Here is a 20,127-nt window from a genome sequence, read left to right on the forward strand (position 1 = left end):
GTCCTGTTTTTACGTTTTTAAACAGTGGCGCACATAGGCAAGGCAACTTTATTTATTTCGTGCACGAGGCAACTCAATGTACTGAGGAAACACAGCATTCCTCAGATAAAGGAAAGATCTGCACAACCAGATTGATCCCAAGATTTAGTTTTAATTGCTTACATCAACAGCGTGATATGATGAAGGGATTGGCCCGAAACGTCCGGTTGGGTGTGGATCTTTCCTTAACTACCTGCCTTGGATCCAACATGCCAATTACAGGACAGGGATGTGCGTGGTTTTACCTTAACATAACGTTCCTCAACATCTTGAAATCCCCTAATCCATTACCAGACCCATTCGGACACTTTCTGTGCTCAAAGTGTGTCACGTAGCATGCCGTTAGCTGAACAGAGTGCTCCAGTTCTGACCAGTCCAGACACTTACTTCTTAAAGGAACAGGCCACCGTTTTTCCATACTGAGATATGTTCTTACCTGAGCTTAGACGAGTTGATACGTACCTGTCTGGTCTTTGCACGTGTCTGTGGAAGAGCGTGGTAGCTTCTAACTTCAACCTATTTGGAGCCATAGGAATGTGCTGGGAGAGGCCAAATGCTAACAACATCTTCGGTCGTTTTGCGTGACTGAGCGCACGCACAACGACCAGACAGGTACACATCAACTCGTCTGAGTTCAGGTAAGAACATATCTCAGTATGAAAAAACGGTGGCCTGTTCCTTTAAGGCTCATACACACTACATGTTAACGGGTTTGCAGGAGTGCCCATAGAAATCACGGAAACGACATTAGCCTGTTTCTGCAAATGCGTACTTCCTGAACCTGTTTGAATTGAACTTTCTATCCCTAGTCAAATGAATGGAGAAGTTATAAGATATTAAAGTATTTCCCGTTTGCCACACTCAAACACACTCTGTCAACATATTGTAATATGATGTTTAGTGGTCATTGGATGTTTATGCAACAAAAAGCAGAAACTCAACTGAATATGATTTCGCATTTAGCTCAGAGGCCGCTTTTATACGCTAATTCTGATTGAAAGTAAAATCTCAAAAGATCTGTATAGTAATGATTTTTAACATGGATTGGATATCACCCAAATGTGGCCGATGGCTTGACAACAGCTGAAAACATCTGGATCTTTCATAATTTTGCGATGTTGGATGACTAATACCAACGACTATAGGAAAATTGAATGTGTGACTGTCTGCATATGTTTGGCTCAAACGCCATTTCTCCTTCTATGGTAGTTTCCCCCAGCACTTCACTCATGTGCTGCTCTGCTGCTCTAGATACAGACGGCATCTCGTCATAGAAGGGGGCGTGGCTTCGCCGAGGGGGAAACTAGAATCTTTAGAGAAACACAATTTTCCACTCTTTTTTGCCATTTTCTGGTGGAATCTCAACTTATTTATCACATAAATAAAGTCAAGTCTAAATCGGGCCCATATGGAAGTGAAGAAACGGCAGTGGTAGCTAGTGCTAGCTAACCGTTAGCATTAGCCCGATGCTAACATGTAGCATCAAGTTAGCATTCTCCGTTATTCATGTATTTATGGGCTGTTGAACCAATTTTGCTCCTCCCCATGTCTTTGTATCATTATTTAGTAGAAACTATATTCATATTTCAGCATTTGTTACAGTCGTTTTTGAATAATTAGAGAAAATATACATTTTTTCAAAATTGTTTTCCCCCTTAACTGTTTTCAAAAATGACCATATATGGGCGATTCCAGAGATGTCATCTGTATCTATGCTAAGCCTCAGTTTTCCATATAATTTCCTGTCTATTTTTGTATTTTGTTTCCCACAACCCTGACGATTACCTCGTGGGCCATAAGGAGCCTAATTTTAATTGTAAAATCTCCTTTTGCAGGTGATCCTAACCGGGGATGTGTCGGATTTGGGAGGGTTCAAACTGTTTCGGTCACATGACTTTGGGTTGACCTTTGAACCCACGGACCTCCCGTTCGAGCCCCTCATCCAGATGCTCTTTAACCCGGTGGACTGTGACGTGCTCCTGACCCTCAGCATCACGGTACAAGCATTATCCAAGCGCTTTTGCATGAGAGCGACTCATCTAGCCAATTCTACGCAGGCAAACACCATTTTTGAGATGCCTTCCACTTTACACTGACACATTTTTAGTTAAATACTTGTTCAAAAGTCTGGGAAAATGTGTTGAAACCGTTATTTAAGTAGAGAGAGAAAACGTGAGAGTGCAAAGTAAACGCTAGGCTAGGCTAACACACATAGATAGCTTCCTTTTGGTGCTGTTTCTCTTTCTAAGAATAAACAGGATGAAATACTCAACATGAAATAATAATTATATGGGGCGACTGTTGACTGAGACGTGGGAAACACTTTTCAAATGCCTCATGACGGCATTAAGAGCGGTTGTTTCTTCTTTTCCCCCAGTTGGACCTGTGGCTGTCTGAGGACTTTGGCGCCACCTGGACGAAAATCCATGACAGTGTTTGTTTGGTCCGATGGTAAAGACTTTTTATTATTATAATCTTATGAATGTGGGTAAAGTATGTTTGTGCATATGGACTACTTTGAACAGTTTGGCCTTTGTATTAGTGGGAGTTGTTTTTAGTAAAGTTAGAACCTCTTCTAAACACCTTTAAATGACACTCACCTGCAAATCCATATTTTTAACATCTTTTCTTGGTTTTCTTAGAAATTCTTTGAGGGACGAGGGGTAACATGGATCGGTCATTAGTGCAAACTTACAAAGTATATATTGTACTGCTAATGAATGTGTGAAAAAAGAGATTTGTAACCTAAACAAGATTTCTTCGGGTTTAAGTTTAAGGCGAGACACTGCAGGCGAATGGGGAAAAAGTTTAAATTTACAGAAATCAATATGAATCTGTTGCTGTAGATCACTGGCACAAATGTGAGGAAAAAAAATACATTGCAAGTTTTCTGTCATTTTATCTTTTCATATAAGAACAAGGTGTTTTATGCCCAAAAAATGCCCCAAATTTCCCATCTTTTCGGCGACGAAATCTGAATAATGGATAGAGCTACATTCAAATTTATGGTTTTACTTTATTGATAAATGAGTTTCCAAGACTTTTTCAGAGGGGATTTTGGATATCTTTTTTAGTTTTAAAATAAGCTGTTTTTTAGTGGAAAATTTTGTAAAAAAAAATAATTTTCGCCGTATTTTTTGACATTCAAAACTCAATAAATGGGGCTTAAGGATTAAATAATAAAAAATCCCTCTGAAAAAATCTTCCAAATATTGTTCAGTCCAAGGCTGGAAAATTTAAGTCTTTAGGTCCGACTGACGTGGACATAGTGTCGCCACAATGATAGAAAAATGTGTTTTGAGAAAAAGGCCCTTGAAATTGCATTCTCCCATATAAGTCTATGGGGGAACATTGAATCAGCGCAATATTTAAACATGTTATTGTGAAGATTAGGCATATTTTCTGTTTCCGGGTGAAAGCTTATATGTTCTGAGACCAATTTGGCCCAAAACCTGAAAACTGAAAAAAAATAGTTTTGCCTGTAGTGTCTCCCCTTAAGTAAATTAATCAATCTATTAACCCGAAGAGTGTGGTTATGTAAACGATCTAATATACAATCAATCAAATCAGTTTTCTAAAACCATAATGTGTTATCCAGTAGTAGGGCAGCAATGGAACTGCACAACATGAGAAAACAATTATGATAAACGATAACTGTCTTGAATATCACTGTAACTGTATAGAGAACAAAAAAGCCAGCATAGTGTGTAAATGTCAGTCAGATGGACGACCTCAGTGATTTTGTAACATCGTGGCTTTTTGAGATCTGGATGTTGTGTCACTAAAATGTGGTAACGACAATTCATGGTATATTATGCGTCCATTGGCAGTGCTTAGGTTTTTGTTTGTGCATGTAAAGGCATAGTTTTGGGATCTCACTGGCTGATGTTGCTTTGGTTTGTGGTTGTGTGCAGTGCATTGTGGGCAGTTAGTGACCACAGCTGTCATTCGGGGCCTGACGCATCAGTCGGTGAAAATATCTCCTGACTCTGGATGGTCTGCAGTCAGAGCCACAGACATTTCCTGGCGTTTTGGCAAGATGTTTCTGCTTGTCCTTATCTCAGTCACATGTGTTTCTTCACATTTGTCTCTCACAGGGGTCCAAACAACAGCATATTTTTCACTACAAACTACAACGGATCATGCAGTGAGTCGACACGCGCTTTATGCTGTACGCTACATTGAACAGTGAATATTAAATGCCTTCTCTCTCAGATGACAAAGGGATGCTGGAGCTGAGGAGGTCGTCTGACTACGGCCGAAGTTTCAAAACCGTGGCCTCCAGAGTTTACTCCTTTGTCTTGGGCGGACGCTTCGTGTTTGCGTCCATCATGACGGGCTCGGTAGGTCAGCGTGCCAACATTAAAGGAATAGGCCACCGTTTTTACATACTGAGATATGTTCTTACCTTAGCTTTGACGAGTTCTTTAGGACCTGTCTGATCTTCCCCCGTGCCTTCAGTCACGTAAACACAGCGCAGACGGCGTTAGCATTTAGCCTCTCCCTCTCTCCTCTATAGCTCCAAAACAGGTCAAGATAGAAGCTACCAAGCTCTTCCACGTTTTCCCTATTTAAATATGGTTACGTGAAGTGTTCCACTACAAAGTATAATTACACAAAATTAAACAATGTGGATTTTCTAAGCGGATAAAAGGGTGGACTATGTTGTAAGGCGTAATAATACCAGGAGTAGTTCGAAATCCGCGCAGTAATCTTCACTTTACTGCGCAGTAATCTTCACTTTACTGTGCGGATGCCAAACTACTCCTGGTATTATTACGCCTTACAATATAGTTCCCCTTTTATCCGCTTAGAAAATCCACATTGTTTAATTTTGTGTAATTATACTTTGTAGTGCAACACTTCACGTAACCATATTTAAATAGGGAAAACGTGGAAGAGCTTGGTAGCTTCTATCTTGACCTGTTTTGGAGCTATAGAGGAGAGAGGGAGAGGCTAAATGCTAACGCCGTCTGCGCTGTGTTTACGTGACTGAAGGCACGGGGGAAGATCAGACAGGTCCTAAAGAACTCGTCAAAGTTAAGGTAAGAACAGATCTCAGTATGTAAAAACGGTGGCCTATTCCTTTAAAGAGTGCCATGAAACAGGACATTAGCATTAGCTGTCTTTGTTTTAGCTTGTTTTGAACAACCAAGTTGGATATATCTGATGTTGTGTGCGTTATGTGCGGATCGGGACGTATTATTTCTGTCAGAGCCCGGCCCTCGTCCGACAGAGCAGTGATTGAATCTGAACCAAGCCCGATAGGCATTAAGATATTTGTGCCCAAGTCAGATAGAACCTGGTCACTTCCCCGAAGCAGGGCCTGAGCTCAGGGTCTTGCTGAGCTTGGGGCGTAAAAGCAGTGGTGTGCTTCTGCCTCCAGCCTTGTGTGGGGCGGCCAACATCGTGCACCGCGGGCCCAGTTTATTAACGTTAAGTTGCCTCAACTAAACGGGCCCATTTTAACTTTACACCAGTGTCAGTTGTTTTAACGCGCTGATGTGTCCGAGTTCGACCCGAGCCCGAAAATAAGTTCTAAATATTTGTCCGAGTCCAACCGAGCACGTTGGTTTCCAACGGGTCCCGTCGGACTCCGGTCAGGTTGCAGCAGTCTAGTGTGCGCACGCGTGTGTGGGGAACGCCAAATTGGCTATGGCTGGCCCTATTCTGGAAAGCTATCAAATGTCTGTACTAATCCAGTACTAAGTAACTCATGCCCCTGGAGGCCATAAGCACCACTGCAGGTGTCGTAGCATGTTATGTTTTTTAGACAAAGGGACAGAGGGATATTGTACATCCAATGACACAATGGAGATCATTTTTTTCACTCAAACTTTACTGTAAATACTGTTTAAGTGGCGCCAGCCCACAGTTAGATTTGCCTGTTAGCCTGTTAGCTTCTTTTTCGTGATTCCATTAGTGTGTATTGATGTGACCCGGTGCTGCAAAGTTGCAACTGTGGTTTTCTGGCCAGAGACACCAGGGGGAGCTGAAAGACCCTCCAATCGTTCCATTAACACTCGTATTACCCCTAGAGGGACTTTGAAAAGAATTTATTAAGGTAAACAAGTTACTTAGTACTGCTTTGAGGCAACCCAGGTTGAATTGTGATTTTAAATGTTTTATTTCTCTTGAGGCATTCTAGATGAAGAGGGAAAAGTCACACCACACACATTTCATTTACGTCACTGCCTCTACAGATAGCCTTGCACCCTCTAGTTTTGCAAATGTCATGCCAAATAATGCCTGAGGTATTTTCTAGACTAAAAATGAGCACTGGTTGAACAAAGGGTAAATGAATCAGATAAATTGCATGTCAGGTATGCGTTTTTGTGCCGTCTTCCAGGGCACAGAGCGGATGATCCATGTGTCTGTGGACGGAGGGGAGCAGTGGAACATGGCCCAGCTGCCCACAGTGAACCACGAGCAGTTCTACTCCATCCTCTCGGCCTCTCAGGAGCTGGTCTTCATGCACGTCGACGACCCTGGGGGTATTTTTACTGCTGCTGCTAATACCACTGGCAGACCAACAGAACATTAGGGCCGTGACAATATAGCGATTTTGCAACATATCGCAACACTTACTTACGGCACGATACGATACCAGTACTTTTTATTATGATGTTGATGATTTTGATCACATCATGCATATTAATGAATGATGTCACGCAAATGATGAACAACGTCGTGCAGATGAGGGCAGCACTTGGACCAAACAATCACACACACACATTCTTACTTTTAATAGATATTTTATTCCTGTTGCAAGCAGGACTGTGTGTACTGAAATGTAAATGATGTGATCTGCCACTGACAGAACATTATAAAGATAAGTCAAGAGTCATTTACTAATTTATTAAAAAAAAGGGCAACAATGCATTTGAAAGCAAGTTCATCCATCTATTTTCTTCCGCTTTATCCGGGGCCGGGTCGCGGGGGCAGCAGTCTCAGCAGAGATGCCCAGACTTCCCGATCCACACACACCTCCTCCAGCTGTTCTGGGGGGACCCCGAGGCGACACCAGGCCAGCTCGGAGACATAGTCCCACCAGCGTGTCCTGGGTCTTCCATGAGGCCCCATCCCAATAGGACATGCCCGGAACATCTTCTAAGGGAGGCGACCAGGAGGCATCCGGAACAGATGCCCGAGCCACCTCAGCTGCTCCTTTTGACTTGAAGGAGCAGCGACTCTACTCCGAGCTCCTCCCGGGTAACTGAGCTCCTCACCCGATCTCGAAGGGTGCGCCCAGCCACCCTGCGAAGGAAACTCATTTCGGCCGCTTGTATTCGTGATCTTGTCCTTTCGGTCATTATCCAGATCTCATGACCATAGGTGAGGGTGGGAACGTAGATCGATCGGTAAATCGAGAGCTTTGCCTCCCGACTCAGCTCCCTCTTCACCACGACAGACCGATACAGCGACCGCATCACTGCTGACGCCGCACCGATCCGTCTATCGATCTCACGCTCCATCCGTCCCTCACTCGTGAACAAGACCCCGAGATACTTGAACTCCTCCACTTGAGGTAAGGACTCCCCACCGACTTGTAGAGGGGAAGCCACCTTTTTCCGGTGGCGATCCATGGCCTCAGATTTGGAGGTGCTGATCCTCATCCCGGCTGCTACACACTCGGCTGCAAACCGCCCCAGAGCAGCTGAAGGTCCTGATTTGTTGAGGCCAACAGAACAACATTGTCTGCAAACAGCAGAGATGAGATCCTGAGGCTCCCAAACCGGACACCCTCCGGCCCCTGGCTGCGCCTAGAAATTCTGTCCATAAAAGTAATGACTTACTGCCGGCAATGCGAACCAAGCTCCTGCCGTGATCATACAGGGAAAGCAGAGGGCCCCGGACCCCATACTCCCTCAGCACCCCCCACAGGGCACCACGAGGGACACAGAAACAATTTCTCCAGATCCACAAAACACATGTGGATTGGTTGTGCGAACTCCCACGAACCCTCAAGCACCCGATGAAGGGTATAGAGCTGGTCCAGTGTGCCACGACCAGGACGAAAACCGCATTGTTCCTCCTGGATCCAATTTCTCCAGTTTGGGTTTACCCATATCTAAAAGCAGCTTGAACAGCTTCAAAATTGCGTCATAAAATTTACAAAAATGCAACAAACGGGAAACAAAAATGTGACAAAAAAGCGCAGAAAAAGCAACAAAGGTGACGACAAAAAACACATTAAAAATGTGACAAAAAAGTGCCGAAACCCCAACAAAACTCCCAATGACCTGTGTATTTTCTCATCTTACTGTATGACATGTCCTAAAAAAAAGTTTGTATATTTCTGACAGACTCTGGAGTGGGCACCGTGTACGTATCCGACGACCGAGGGACCGTGTTCTCCAAGTCTCTGGAGCGCCACCTGTACACCGCCACTGGGAGTGACACGGACTTCACTGTGGTCTCCTCACTCAGGGGAGTCTACACGACCAGCGTCCTCACTCAGGGTAATAATTATGCTCCCCCCCAAAAAAATGCTTGTGTCATGGCAAGAAAATCTATGCTGAGCTAAAGGCCCTGTACCTGCTTTTGTTATGGTGACAGTGACCCTGAAAAGTGACCCTTGAATGCTGTGAAACGTGCTTAGAAACTCATCCCTGTGAAGAGTTTGGATGTTGGAAATATGTTTGGATTTTAAGGAATGAGTTCGGACCACAACAGTTTATAAATCCAGTATAGAGCCTTTAAGTCACATAGTACATAGGATGCTCTTCTGACTTCAGTATAGTGAAGTGTTTGTAGGTTACACTGTGATAGCGCCATCTGGTGGTGAAGAATTTATTACAGCGAGTTTGACAAATATAAACTCAACAGTCAACACTGGCTAAATTATTCTCATACAGAAATGTGAACCAAATCATCATGAATAAGCTTGCTTAACCAACTGAGTGTGGTAACTCTGTGAAAGGGGAACTGCACTATCAGAAGAGAAACCAATGAATGGGACTATAATAAAGTATCATTAAGTTACTACCACAATCTCAAAGTCACTGATCAAGATAAACAAACACTTGTGCTTGTGGCAGTAACAGAGCACATATGCACCTGTGGATGTCAAAGGACCAAACCACAAACAAATAAATAGAAAAAATAGATGAGGCTCAAGCTACTGCTACCAGGTCAGGTGCTCCCCTTATTGAGCCAAGCGAGTGGAACGTCTAGGTAGACGCTGCACTTATATCTATGAAATGGACTCGTGCTTGGACATAAGAAGAAAAAGACGGTTCTCGTAATTTACAGGTTATATCTATTGAATCATTTTGTAATTTGTCTGGTGAGCAAATATTCATATTGGTGCCCGAGTCCGGAATCAATCATCGATCAGCTTTGTGGCCCACCACACTACACTAGGATGACATTTGTCATATATCGTATCAAATATTGTGTTTTTTTATTGCAGTAGATATTTAAAACTTTAAAACTGAAATGATGATCTAAACAGACTCGGGTAGTGTTTCCATGCAGGTTCCCTGGAATAGGCTCTGAACCCACAGACAATGGTTCCGCGACCCACTTTTGGGTCCCGACCCACCAGTTGAGAATCACTGGCACAGTGAAAGTGTTGGTCACGTGACTCTTCTTTAAACGACACACACAGTGGCACATCTTCTTGGTGCCTCAGCTCATTTAGCCCATCACTACTTCAGCGTTGCGGGTTTGAATCCTGGCTTCTCACCTCCTTTCACTTCCTATTGTCTTGTCCAAAAACCTCTTAACACTGGTTATTTGCCTTTGCAGATGGAGCCGTGGAGACCGTGATCACGTTTGACCAGGGAGCGCGCTGGCAGCTTCTGAAGGGACCAGAGAGCGGCCGCTGTGACTCAGAAACCTCCGCCAACAGACCGCACAGGGTAAAAATCTATGTTCAAGCACACGTGCTCACATCCAGCCAAACCTCTGACAGAGTGTGGTGTTTACAGTGCAGGCTGCATATCCACGGCACCTACAGCACCAGCCTCAAGCTCAACGTGCCCATGCTGCCGCTGTCCCAGGCCAACGCCGTCGGCCTCATCATTGCACACGGTAAAACGCCGCTAGCCAATCATGAAAAATATGTGAATTATGGGGGAATTTTCTGCTTTCGGAGGGGAAAAAACATGCTGCAGTTCACTCTTTTCAATGTCAGGAGAGCTGGAGAATGACGGATTGTAACGATTGTTGTGAGGTATGATCGGACCATGACCATTTCAGGGTGGAGTTTTGCGTAAGGTCAATTGCAATAAAATTGGAGACGTATGTTGTACAATCCTCTGCTCCTTATTGACCCTCTCCTCTGCATCCTCTGCTCTCTCAATGTCCTCTTTCACTATATCCATTCATCTCTTCATTGGTCTTCTAGGTCTAGAGTCAATCTTAAGGTTTTAAAAAGTATTCATATCTATCTTCTATCATTTAGTGCATTATCTGATGTACTGTGTATCTCAGTGTATCTCTTCATTGTGCACATATGTGTGTGATAAACTGAAAGTACAAGTTGAATGTTGATTTGAATTCCAGGCAGTATTGGAGAAGGTGAGTCCGTCCTGTCTCCCGACGTCTACATTTCAGATGACGGAGGGTATTCCTGGTTCTTCGCTCTGAAAGGACCTCATCATTACGCCATACTAGACTCGGGAGGCCTGATCGTGGCTGTGGAGCACACCAACTCACCCGTCAACCAGATCAAGTGAGTGCATGTGCCATTATGTCTATGAGGCCTTGCCAATGTTCAAAACCCATGACTCTTTGTGTCCCCCTTGCTCCTCGCAGATACTCGGTGGACGAGGGCCAGTGCTGGTTCTCCTATAACTTCACCTCAGATCCGTTCCACTTCAGCGGCCTGGACTCGGAGCCGGGATCCCGCTCCATGAACGTGAGTCTGTGGGGCTACAGGAGCGACTACAGCCGCTGGGTGGTCATCACCGTGGACTTCAGGAAGATCCTCAGCCAGGACTGTGAGTGTGCTGACATGGATTAACCAACACAGTTAATGTGTATGAAATCGTAAAGCACACTGTATCTACAGTCTGGGCCAGATCTTGTGGCGGCGCATGAAGGGGCGCAGGCTCTTAGCGAATTATTTTCCGAGTGGCGGCGCTATATGTGCCATTCGCCTCCGCCACCTGTGAGGGGGCGTCACAAGAGGAGGCGACTGCACTGATGGAAACACGGCTGACATTCACTTCCTCGTTTACATTGCGCTGTCTTGCATTCTTTCTTAAGCCTTAAGGTGCGTTCACACCAAACGCGGCAAAGCGTCAGGTTTACATTTAAAATACATGGAGGACGCGCCTCAGGGAGCGTCAAAATATCCCGCAGCGAGTCACGCGTCTCCTGTGCGGCGCGTTTTGAAGCTTTCCGCACGTGGTAAGCTTTTGACGCGCCTCCAGGGCGTCCAGCGTGGCCCACGCTGAAGTTGGGAAATGTTGAACTTTTTGGAGAAATTTGCGAGCGTCGACCAATCAGGAGCTTTCTCCAACAGTGACGTACGTTGTAGCCGAGCCACCGGGGCAGATTCTATGCCGGCCAAGAAAAAAAATGAATAAAATGAAAACAAGTCACGGAGCTTCATTGTGAACCGGAGCTAGTGCAGCTCTGGGACTTTTACAACGACACACATCAGTGTTTCTTTGCCTAAACACCCAGGATTAAAAGCGACAAGGAAACTTAGATCACAAAGTGCGCTCCATTATCGTCTGCGTTTTGATGCACAAGATCGGGCCCTCAGACTTATGACTATCAGTGTCACGCATTGCTATAGCAAGGGTTAAACAGCCAACCTTTGATTGACTTGGGGGACGCTGAAACTATGTGAACTTCTTTTACTCTTAAAGTGGAGGTATTACATATAGGAAGTATTTGATCTTTGCCTCAAACACATCACCCCAGAAATACATTTTACAGGAATGCAGCATCAAAATAGTGATCTCGATGTGTTTGAGGCAAACACATCAAAATAATGATCTCGATGTGTTTGAGGCAAACACATCAAAATAATGATCTCGATGTGTTTGCCTCAAACACATCGAGATCACTATTTTGATGCTGCATTCCTGTAAAATGTATTTCTGGGGTGATGGAGAATAGAGAACACAGAAAAAGTAAAGCATAAGTTAAGTTTGGCTAAAAAATTACCCATTTTTGCGATGGACACTGACAGGAAGTGACATGGATGAAGGCAAACAATTTTAAACAATTGCCATGCTGAGGGGCTAGATGCAAGTTGGCCGTTTTATACTCACTACTGCCACCTCAGGTCATACGTGTAACTGCACCTTCTATATTAAGCTCGTGCATGAGGGCAATTTGGACCCGAAGTGACCAATTTTAGAGCGACAGTGCAGGATTTTAGAGGCAGTTGTGGTGAACAGGCCTGGGTTCATTCTACACATTAGGACATGACTGGAACATGTAGGGGGAGGAAAATACTTATTTTTTAACATTTTTAAACTCTGTGTAGTCAAGCTGCTTTGGAACTTTACCTTTATCTACGTCACTTCCTGTCAGCAGCTTAAAAATTCTAATAAAAATAACTTTCTTGGTTTATTTGCTGCTTCACTGAAAGAAAAGTATAATTATTTCTTACGACAGATCCATCTAAATAAGTAATATTTTTCAAAAGCGTTCAAACCTGACATTAAACCAAACATTACGTAAACATGCATAAATGACTCATGGTAGAAGCCAAGCCATAACAAGGCGCCCCTTTTATTTATAAATGAAGTAAGAGTATATCCATTTAAGCCTCAATCACATGTCTTCATCCTGTTTTAAAATGGCTGTGTTTGAGGCTGTAACTCAGTGAGGATCTTGCCTTGTGTCCAGGTGCAGAGGAGGACTTTGAGGAGTGGCTCTCTCACTCAGACCCCTCGGGCGGCTCGGACGGGTGCGTTTTAGGGTTTAAAGAGACCTTTCTCCGTCTGAGAAAAGGAGCCGCCTGTTTTAAAGGCAAAGACTACGAGGCCGAGACGGAAATCGCCCCCTGTCCCTGCACCCCCAGCGACTATCACTGGTATGACTTGTGCAAAACATACTTAACATGCGGAAACGGTTGATAATTGCATATGAATATGAATGTCATAAACGCAGCCTGTTACCCCGCGGTGTCTCTTCGATGTTGACTTTGTTTGTAATGTTTCATCTTCAGTGATTTTGGCTACTTCCGCTGGGAGAACAGTTCGGAGTGTGTGGAGCAGGACGAGCTGAAAGGGCGACCGCTCGAGTTCTGTTTAAATGGCACAACGGAGCAGCTTCAGACCAGTGGGTGAGCATGTTCAAAATTATATGCTTTTTACAGCTGTCCTGATCACTATCTTATGCTTTGTTGGTTAGGACAATGCTACGTTGATCGAAAACTGCTTATGCATAGTTTCTCTTGGCATGTCTTTGATGCACTTGCTCCCTTTGAAACAACAAATCAATCAATACATTTTCAGAGAAGAGAAGAGGTCCAAGGCACAACCGACTTGTAAAAAGTAAAAATCCTTCATTACATCGGGACGCTGCCTTTCGCACTGGGACTTTATTCCATCAAACCTCTACCTCCTACAGTGATTGTGGAGACTCGAGGAATCACTAGTAGCGACTTCTAGACTTCTGTCCAGTCAAAAAGACCACAATGCATTGCGATCGAAGTTGGTGCAGAAGAGACAGGTCTGTCAACGACTGCCGTGTGTTTTTCCTGAATAAACCTGAATAAACTGTGTTGAAGAATTTGTCTTAAGCCTACTAACCAGCCTTGGGAGAATTTGTCCTCAACATATATAATACACAGTAGTAGTCCTCTCTGAGCATTATACTGTTTCGATTTAGCCTTTCTGGCAAGTAAATTGAAAGAATTTGTCCCTAACTTGCACACCAATTTTCTCATGGCACAATGTTGTCTCCCCGTCGCTGTACTGGGTTCTTAACTTACACGTCCCTTAACATTGTCCCGAGACTTGAGTCTTATGATCATTCCCGGAATGCACAGCTCATCGTATTGAAATCTCTCCTTGTGGAAACATAGTCACACTTGGTTAGTTAATGTCTGTACCTGTTATTACGTTGTAATAATCAAAACCATTTTCTTTATTAATGTAAAGTCCCTATTTAAAGAAAACTGACATGACTTATATTTATGCATAAATATTCAATTGCCACTTTAATTGATTTGATTTGACGACTGATTTTAGTTTTCATATTATTGCCATAATATTACCATGAAATAAATTAAATGTCTGCCCTGTTGCAATGCAATTACCTTAAAGGAATAGGCCACCGTTTTTACATACTGAGATATGTTCTTACCTTAGCTTTGACGAGTTCTTTAGGACCTGTCTGATCTTCACCCGTGCCTTCAGTCACGTAAACACAGCGCAGACGGCGTTAGCATTTAGCCTCTCCCCCTCTCCTCTATAGCTCCAAACCTGGTCAAGATAGAAGCTACCAAGCTCTTCCACGTTTTCCCTATTTAAATATGGTTACGTGAAGTGTTCCACTACAAAGTATAATTACACAAAATTAAACAATGTGGATTTTCTTAGCGGATAAAAGTGGGAACTATATTGTAAGGCGTAATAATACCAGGAGTAATTTGGCATTCGCACAGTAAAGTGAAGATTACTGCGCAGATTTCGAACCACTCCTGGTATTATTACGCCTTACAATATAGTCCCCCCTTTTATCCACTTAGAAAATCCACATTGTTTAATTTTGTGTAATTATACTTTGTAGTGGAACACTTCACGTAACCATATTTAAATAGGGAAAACGTGGAAGAGCTTGGTAGCTTCTATCTTGACCAGTTTTGGAGCTATAGTGGAGAGAGGGAGAGGCTAAATGCTAACGCCGTCTGCGCTGTGTTTACGTGACTGAAGGCACGGGGAAAATCAGACAGGTCCTAAAGAACTCGTCAAAGCTAAGGTAAGAACATATCTCAGTATGTAAAAACGGTGGCCTATTCCTTTAATTCACCACTCCCAAAAATGGTCATTGTCCAATTGTACCTCATAGCAACCGTTGCTATCCGTCATTCTCTGGATCTCCTGACATAGAAAATAGCAGTGCCTGCTAGCTTGTAAGCCAAGTTAAGACTCGTTTAGCAATCGTCTTGTTGTTTGCCAAGAGTTTCATGAGCTGTGTTACCTCATAAGAACCACAGCTGCGGGGGAGACACAGCCACTGCAGCCAGTACCAACTGCACTGAGCAGCTGGTGCTGTTGGCTCCTACCCGGTAGTGCAAGGGCATGCTCCAGCAGCTCTGCGTTTATTTTCTGATTTCACGTGAGACCGGGGCTTTAGCCTCGATAGTTGTCATGTCCCCTTTGTTGCATATTTTTTAATAATACCACAGATTGCAATCCAACACGCACTTCCCCTGGTTATAGCATCTAACACATGTTATACTATACACTACTTCTTGAAGGAGCTAGCGACAGTAGCTAAGGGGCTGGGCCTTTTGCAAAAGGTCGGTGTTATTAATATTTAAAGAGGGGGTATTATGCACACTACAATGATGACGAAACCTTCTGTTGGTCTGTAAATGCAGTAAACTAGAATAACTGCCTTGTATAAAATTGCTCTCTCAAAATGGCTGTAGTGAATGTCTTGAAATAGGCCTCTGTCTCTTTAAGAACCTCTGAGCCTTTCCGACACGCCCCCTCCACACGCTGTCTGTGGCATCAGTGGGGAGGGGGTTCTGCTGAGGAGCAGTGATTGGTTACTTGGCTTGTGACGAAAGCTCGGAGGCGTCTCCAGGAGGTGGGGGCGTTCCTAGGAGGACTCAGGCAAACCTATCCCTAAAATGGCCGCCATCAGAGTGTTTACAGATTACTCAAAAATACGTGAATGTGCCAAGGCAACACTTCAGGCATGTTTTTAATGAGGGAATGACAGAATAACATGATGTAAAGCTTGAAAAAGTCGATTTTGCATAATACCCCCCCTTTAAGGTACTATGCTATTACTGTAACGTTCTTCAAAAATGCATGACAGTGACTTTATTTAAGCAAGAAAAGTCATTTTTTGGTGCAGTTTTAAAACACTTGAGCATGACTTTTCAGATTTAAAGGAACTGCACAGCCCACCGCCTCAAGTCAGAGTAATAAAGTTCGGATTACCTGGCTTGTACCATTATGAACTTTTAAGCTCGTCCCTTTCTCTTTCGTTTCTTCAATCATCAGTCTTACCTCCTCCTCGAAAACCTTCTGTGGTAATATCATTCGGTATTTTTAGACCTCTTTACTTATTGTCCATTTTGTTCAAGGTATCGAAAGATTCCTGGGGATCGCTGCGTGGGGGGCTACCAACCAGACAGGAAGGAGACAGACCTGAGGAGGAAGTGCATCAGCAACGCCCTGCAGCCAAACGCTCTGGTCAGCGCCTTTTAGTTTTATCTATTTCGAAACAATCATAGGAGCGCAGTGTAACTTTCCAGGATGTCACGACCAAAACATAGGGCACAAGCAAACAAGCTGCTGGATTTTGATCACTTGAGGGTTGTTTTTGTTCAGGAACAACAAAAAGGATTGTTATCCACATCAAAAAAATGGCTGCAAAACCGACTTTAAAACGCTGTTGTTTTCTTCTTCTACTGCTGTTGTTTATCCTTGTTGCGTAATAGATAGAATTGTGTTTTTTTTTCCTGTGTTGTTCCTTCAGCCTGTCTCCAGCTCCAGCAACGCGGCGCTCATAGTTTTGGTGGTCATAGCCGTCCTTCTGACCGGCGCCGTCATCGGAGTTTGGCTCGTCAAAAAATATGTTTGCGGAGGAAGGTTTGTGGGTTATTTCTCACTAATCTGCCGTCACCACCAGTCGAATTCTGTGAAAGGCAGTGATTTATGTGATTGCAGGTTTTTAGTGCACAGATACTCAGTGATGCGGGACAACGTGGAAGCGAATAAAATCGAAGGAGTGGACGACGTGGACACGAACTATATGGAGACGGCGAAAGCCCAATACAATGAAGACTCAGATCAGGTATATATGCGACATAAATTATGTTTTTAGGTGGCCACGAAATGGTTATTTTTTTAAAGTTTCTGACTCACTCTTGCAAACCAAAAATGGGGAAATAGCTACTTAGTTTGAATGCGGAGATTTTCAAACTTATGATAAAATATCGCCACTTGCCTGTCACAGTGTCACCAAATACAAACCTGTTCCAAAACTGGCTGAATACGAGCCATCGTTCTGTCGTCACGCCCCTTTTTTTGTCCAAGTTCCATAACAGATCTGTGATTTAAATAAGCAGCGCTACACGCCTGGATGCTTAAAGGAATAGGCCACCGTTTTTACATACTGAGATATGTTCTTACCTTAGCTTTGACGAGTTCTTTAGGACCTGTCTGGTCTTCACCCGTGCCTTCAGTCACGTAAACACAGCGCAGACGGCGTTAGCATTTAGCCTCTCCCTCTCTCCACTATAGCTCCAAAACAGGTCAAGATAGAAGCTACCAAGCTCTTCCACGTTTTCCCTATTTAAATATGGTTACGTGAAGTGTTCCACTACAAAGTATAATTACACAAAATTAAACAATGTGGATTTTCTAAGCGGATAAAAGGGGGGACTATATTGTAAGGCGTAATAATACCAGGAGTAATTTGGCATCCGCACAGTAAAGTGAAGATTACTGCGCAGTAAAGTGAAGATTACTGCGCGGATTTCGAACTACTCCTGGTATTATTACGCCTTACAATATAGTTCCCCCTTTTATCCGCTTAGAAAATCCACATTGTTTAATTTTGTGTAATTATACTTTGTAGTGTAACACTTCACGTAACCATATTTAAATAGGGGAAACGTGGAAGAGCTTGGTAGCTTCTATCTTGACCTGTTTTGGAGCTATAGAGGAGAGAGGGAGAGGCTAAATGCTAACGCCGTCTGTGCTGTGTTTACGTGACTGAAGGCACGGGGGAAGATCAGACAGGTCCTAAAGAACTCGTCAAAGCTAAGGTAAGAACATATCTCAGTATGTAAAAACGGTGGCCTGTTCCTTTAAGTATTTACCAAAACATCCGGTTATAGTCGTGTCAAGTTAACAATTAAAGGATCACGATGTAACTTGATGTCTCAACCAAAACATGAGGCACAAGCAAACAAGCTTCTGGGCTTCAAAAATCAAAAATCTGCTGCAGGAAGGGGGCATGCTATGCAAAATAAACTTTTTTACTGTATTAACAACTTTACATTGTTTTTTTCATGCCAACAACACACCTGCATTAGTAATTTAATGCTTCAAATGTTGCACCTGGATCCTTGAACAGCACCTGCGAAAAAAGTGACCCAAAGACGCACTTTTTCTTTTTTTACAAATGTATTAGTATTTCCCTTCATTCACACAGGTTTGAGTTGGTTTCGAACTCTACAAAAGTGTGACCACAAACTAGACAACAGCTGAAAACATCTGGATTGTTCATAATTCACATTGTTTGTTGGCTAATGCTAACGGATAGGAAGTATCCATTGAACTGGCTAACGAGTTCTGAAGTGTGACTTTCAGCCATGTTTTTGTCTCCTCAGGACCTGTTAGCGTAGAGTGGCTAACTGAAGCTAGCTCCAGTGTGTGTCTCCTGCTTCTGCTGTTCCTGTTGACAATGGAGGGTCTTTACTGTAGAAGGAGAGCCGGACGAGCCCCCCCCACGACCCGCAGTCTGAACGGTACACAGACTGACTGACCAGAGGAGAGCCTTCTGTTTTTAGACGGTTGAAGACCGAGGCAGAGAACAATGACGAAGCCACGGAAATGTACCATATTTGAAGTTTTTATTTTACGCAAGCGAGTTTTCTTGGTGGGCGATGGGATCTCTTAAAATTGGAAATCAATGACTGAATTTACAAACGATAGACTTTGTGCACGGAATGTTTTAGCTAACTTCCTGTTGGCCGGTGTAGGGTAAAGACTACTTCCTGTCAACATTTTGAAAAAAAAACAGACAATACCTTTAATATATATTCAAGCCAAGTGTGTTTCATTAGAAATACGTTGTTCAGGCAGTGGTGCTGTTTTAGCATTTGTTAGCATCAAATTTACGTTAGCTACAAGTTTTTAACATGTAAGTACTTTATCCAACAGCTCTTTGTTTTTAACCACGCACTGTTTGACTATATATTTATTAAAGCAAGACACGGCTAACTCTCCATTGGAATAAAACTCAAACAGGAAGCAGTCGTTTACCTCGGAACATTCTGTGCACCGTCTATATGCTCATCATTTTCATATTTCCCCCAGATTTCCTGTAAAACACTTGATTCAGGTTATTGTGAAATTTTACTCAAAGCAGAATATTTTTCATTTTAGTGCAAATTTTGACGGATATGGTTTCTGTAAAAAAAAAAAGAAAAAAAAAAGGTCACAATATACGACTGAAACATTAATCGTTTTTTGTACTTTTTAAAACTTGCTGATATTTTTTTAAAGCGTGAATGGCATTTTACCTAGAGGTTAGCTTTTAAAAAAAAGGACTGATTTTATCTCTCCGCCTTATGTTATGTTTCATTTTTCCAGCACAGCTTGATGAACAGCCTGCCTCTGCCTTCCCGTACTTGCGTGTGAACTTGAAAGACTTGAATTTTTGCCAAAGCACTTTTTTATTGTTTCTGATTGAGGAAGAGAAATGAAACTAACACTCAGTCCAGCTTCTTTGTAGTGTTTATCTTTACTTGAACTTTTAACTTTTATCAAGGTCTGCCGTCAGCTATTACAGGCTGTGTCTGAATGTCCACGGTGTTTCCTATATATTCATTTTGTAGTGGTGTCCGAATGATCACTGAGTAAAAACTACTGCACTGAAAATTTCCCACAATGCATCTTGAAAAGTAGTGAGCATCGATGGTCACTTGACTGGTCAGTATAGACCACAATGCATTGCAAGAGTTGTAAAACAGCCGACAGCGACAGGACACAGCACACCTGAATGAAAACAGTAAAAAAAAATGTTTTAATGGACTTTTGCATGGTTATTATGATGATTCATGCAGCAGCAATAGATACAGACGGCATCTCGTCATAGAAGGGGGCGTGGCTTCGCCAAGGGGGAAAATAGAATCTTTAGAGAAACACAATTTTCCACTCTTTTTAGCCATTTTCTGGTGGAATATCAACTTATTTTATT

At 43.1% G+C, this 20,127-nt stretch overlaps 1 protein-coding gene and 1 long non-coding RNA gene across 2 annotated transcripts in view; one reads left to right on the forward strand and one right to left on the reverse strand.

Moving 5' to 3' along the window:
- Positions 1-18,919, forward strand: part of LOC306982451 (sortilin-like) — a gene marked incomplete at its 5' end in the record, with an annotated part of 38,170 nt that extends 19,251 nt beyond the window's left edge. Inside the window, 16 exons of the mRNA XM_079582387.1 lie at positions 1,875-2,036; positions 2,417-2,490; positions 4,137-4,186; positions 4,255-4,382; positions 6,389-6,533; positions 8,346-8,501; positions 9,793-9,905; positions 9,975-10,077; positions 10,552-10,720; positions 10,804-10,988; positions 12,859-13,045; positions 13,181-13,297; positions 16,280-16,388; positions 16,675-16,787; positions 16,866-16,992; positions 18,536-18,919. Coding sequence (XP_079438513.1) covers positions 1,875-2,036; positions 2,417-2,490; positions 4,137-4,186; positions 4,255-4,382; positions 6,389-6,533; positions 8,346-8,501; positions 9,793-9,905; positions 9,975-10,077; positions 10,552-10,720; positions 10,804-10,988; positions 12,859-13,045; positions 13,181-13,297; positions 16,280-16,388; positions 16,675-16,787; positions 16,866-16,992; positions 18,536-18,550 — 1,953 coding nt within the window. The 3' untranslated portion in view covers positions 18,551-18,919. The remainder of the gene's footprint in view (positions 1-1,874; positions 2,037-2,416; positions 2,491-4,136; positions 4,187-4,254; positions 4,383-6,388; positions 6,534-8,345; positions 8,502-9,792; positions 9,906-9,974; positions 10,078-10,551; positions 10,721-10,803; positions 10,989-12,858; positions 13,046-13,180; positions 13,298-16,279; positions 16,389-16,674; positions 16,788-16,865; positions 16,993-18,535) is intronic.
- The window catches only part of LOC306982336, a 284,342-nt gene that overhangs the window by 256,550 nt on the left and 7,665 nt on the right, over positions 1-20,127 (reverse strand). The gene's annotated exons all lie outside the window — the stretch shown is intronic.

This window comes from Gobius niger, assembly GCF_951799975.1.
Source record: "Gobius niger genome assembly, chromosome: 24".
Classification (NCBI taxonomy): domain Eukaryota; kingdom Metazoa; phylum Chordata; class Actinopteri; order Gobiiformes; family Gobiidae; genus Gobius; species Gobius niger.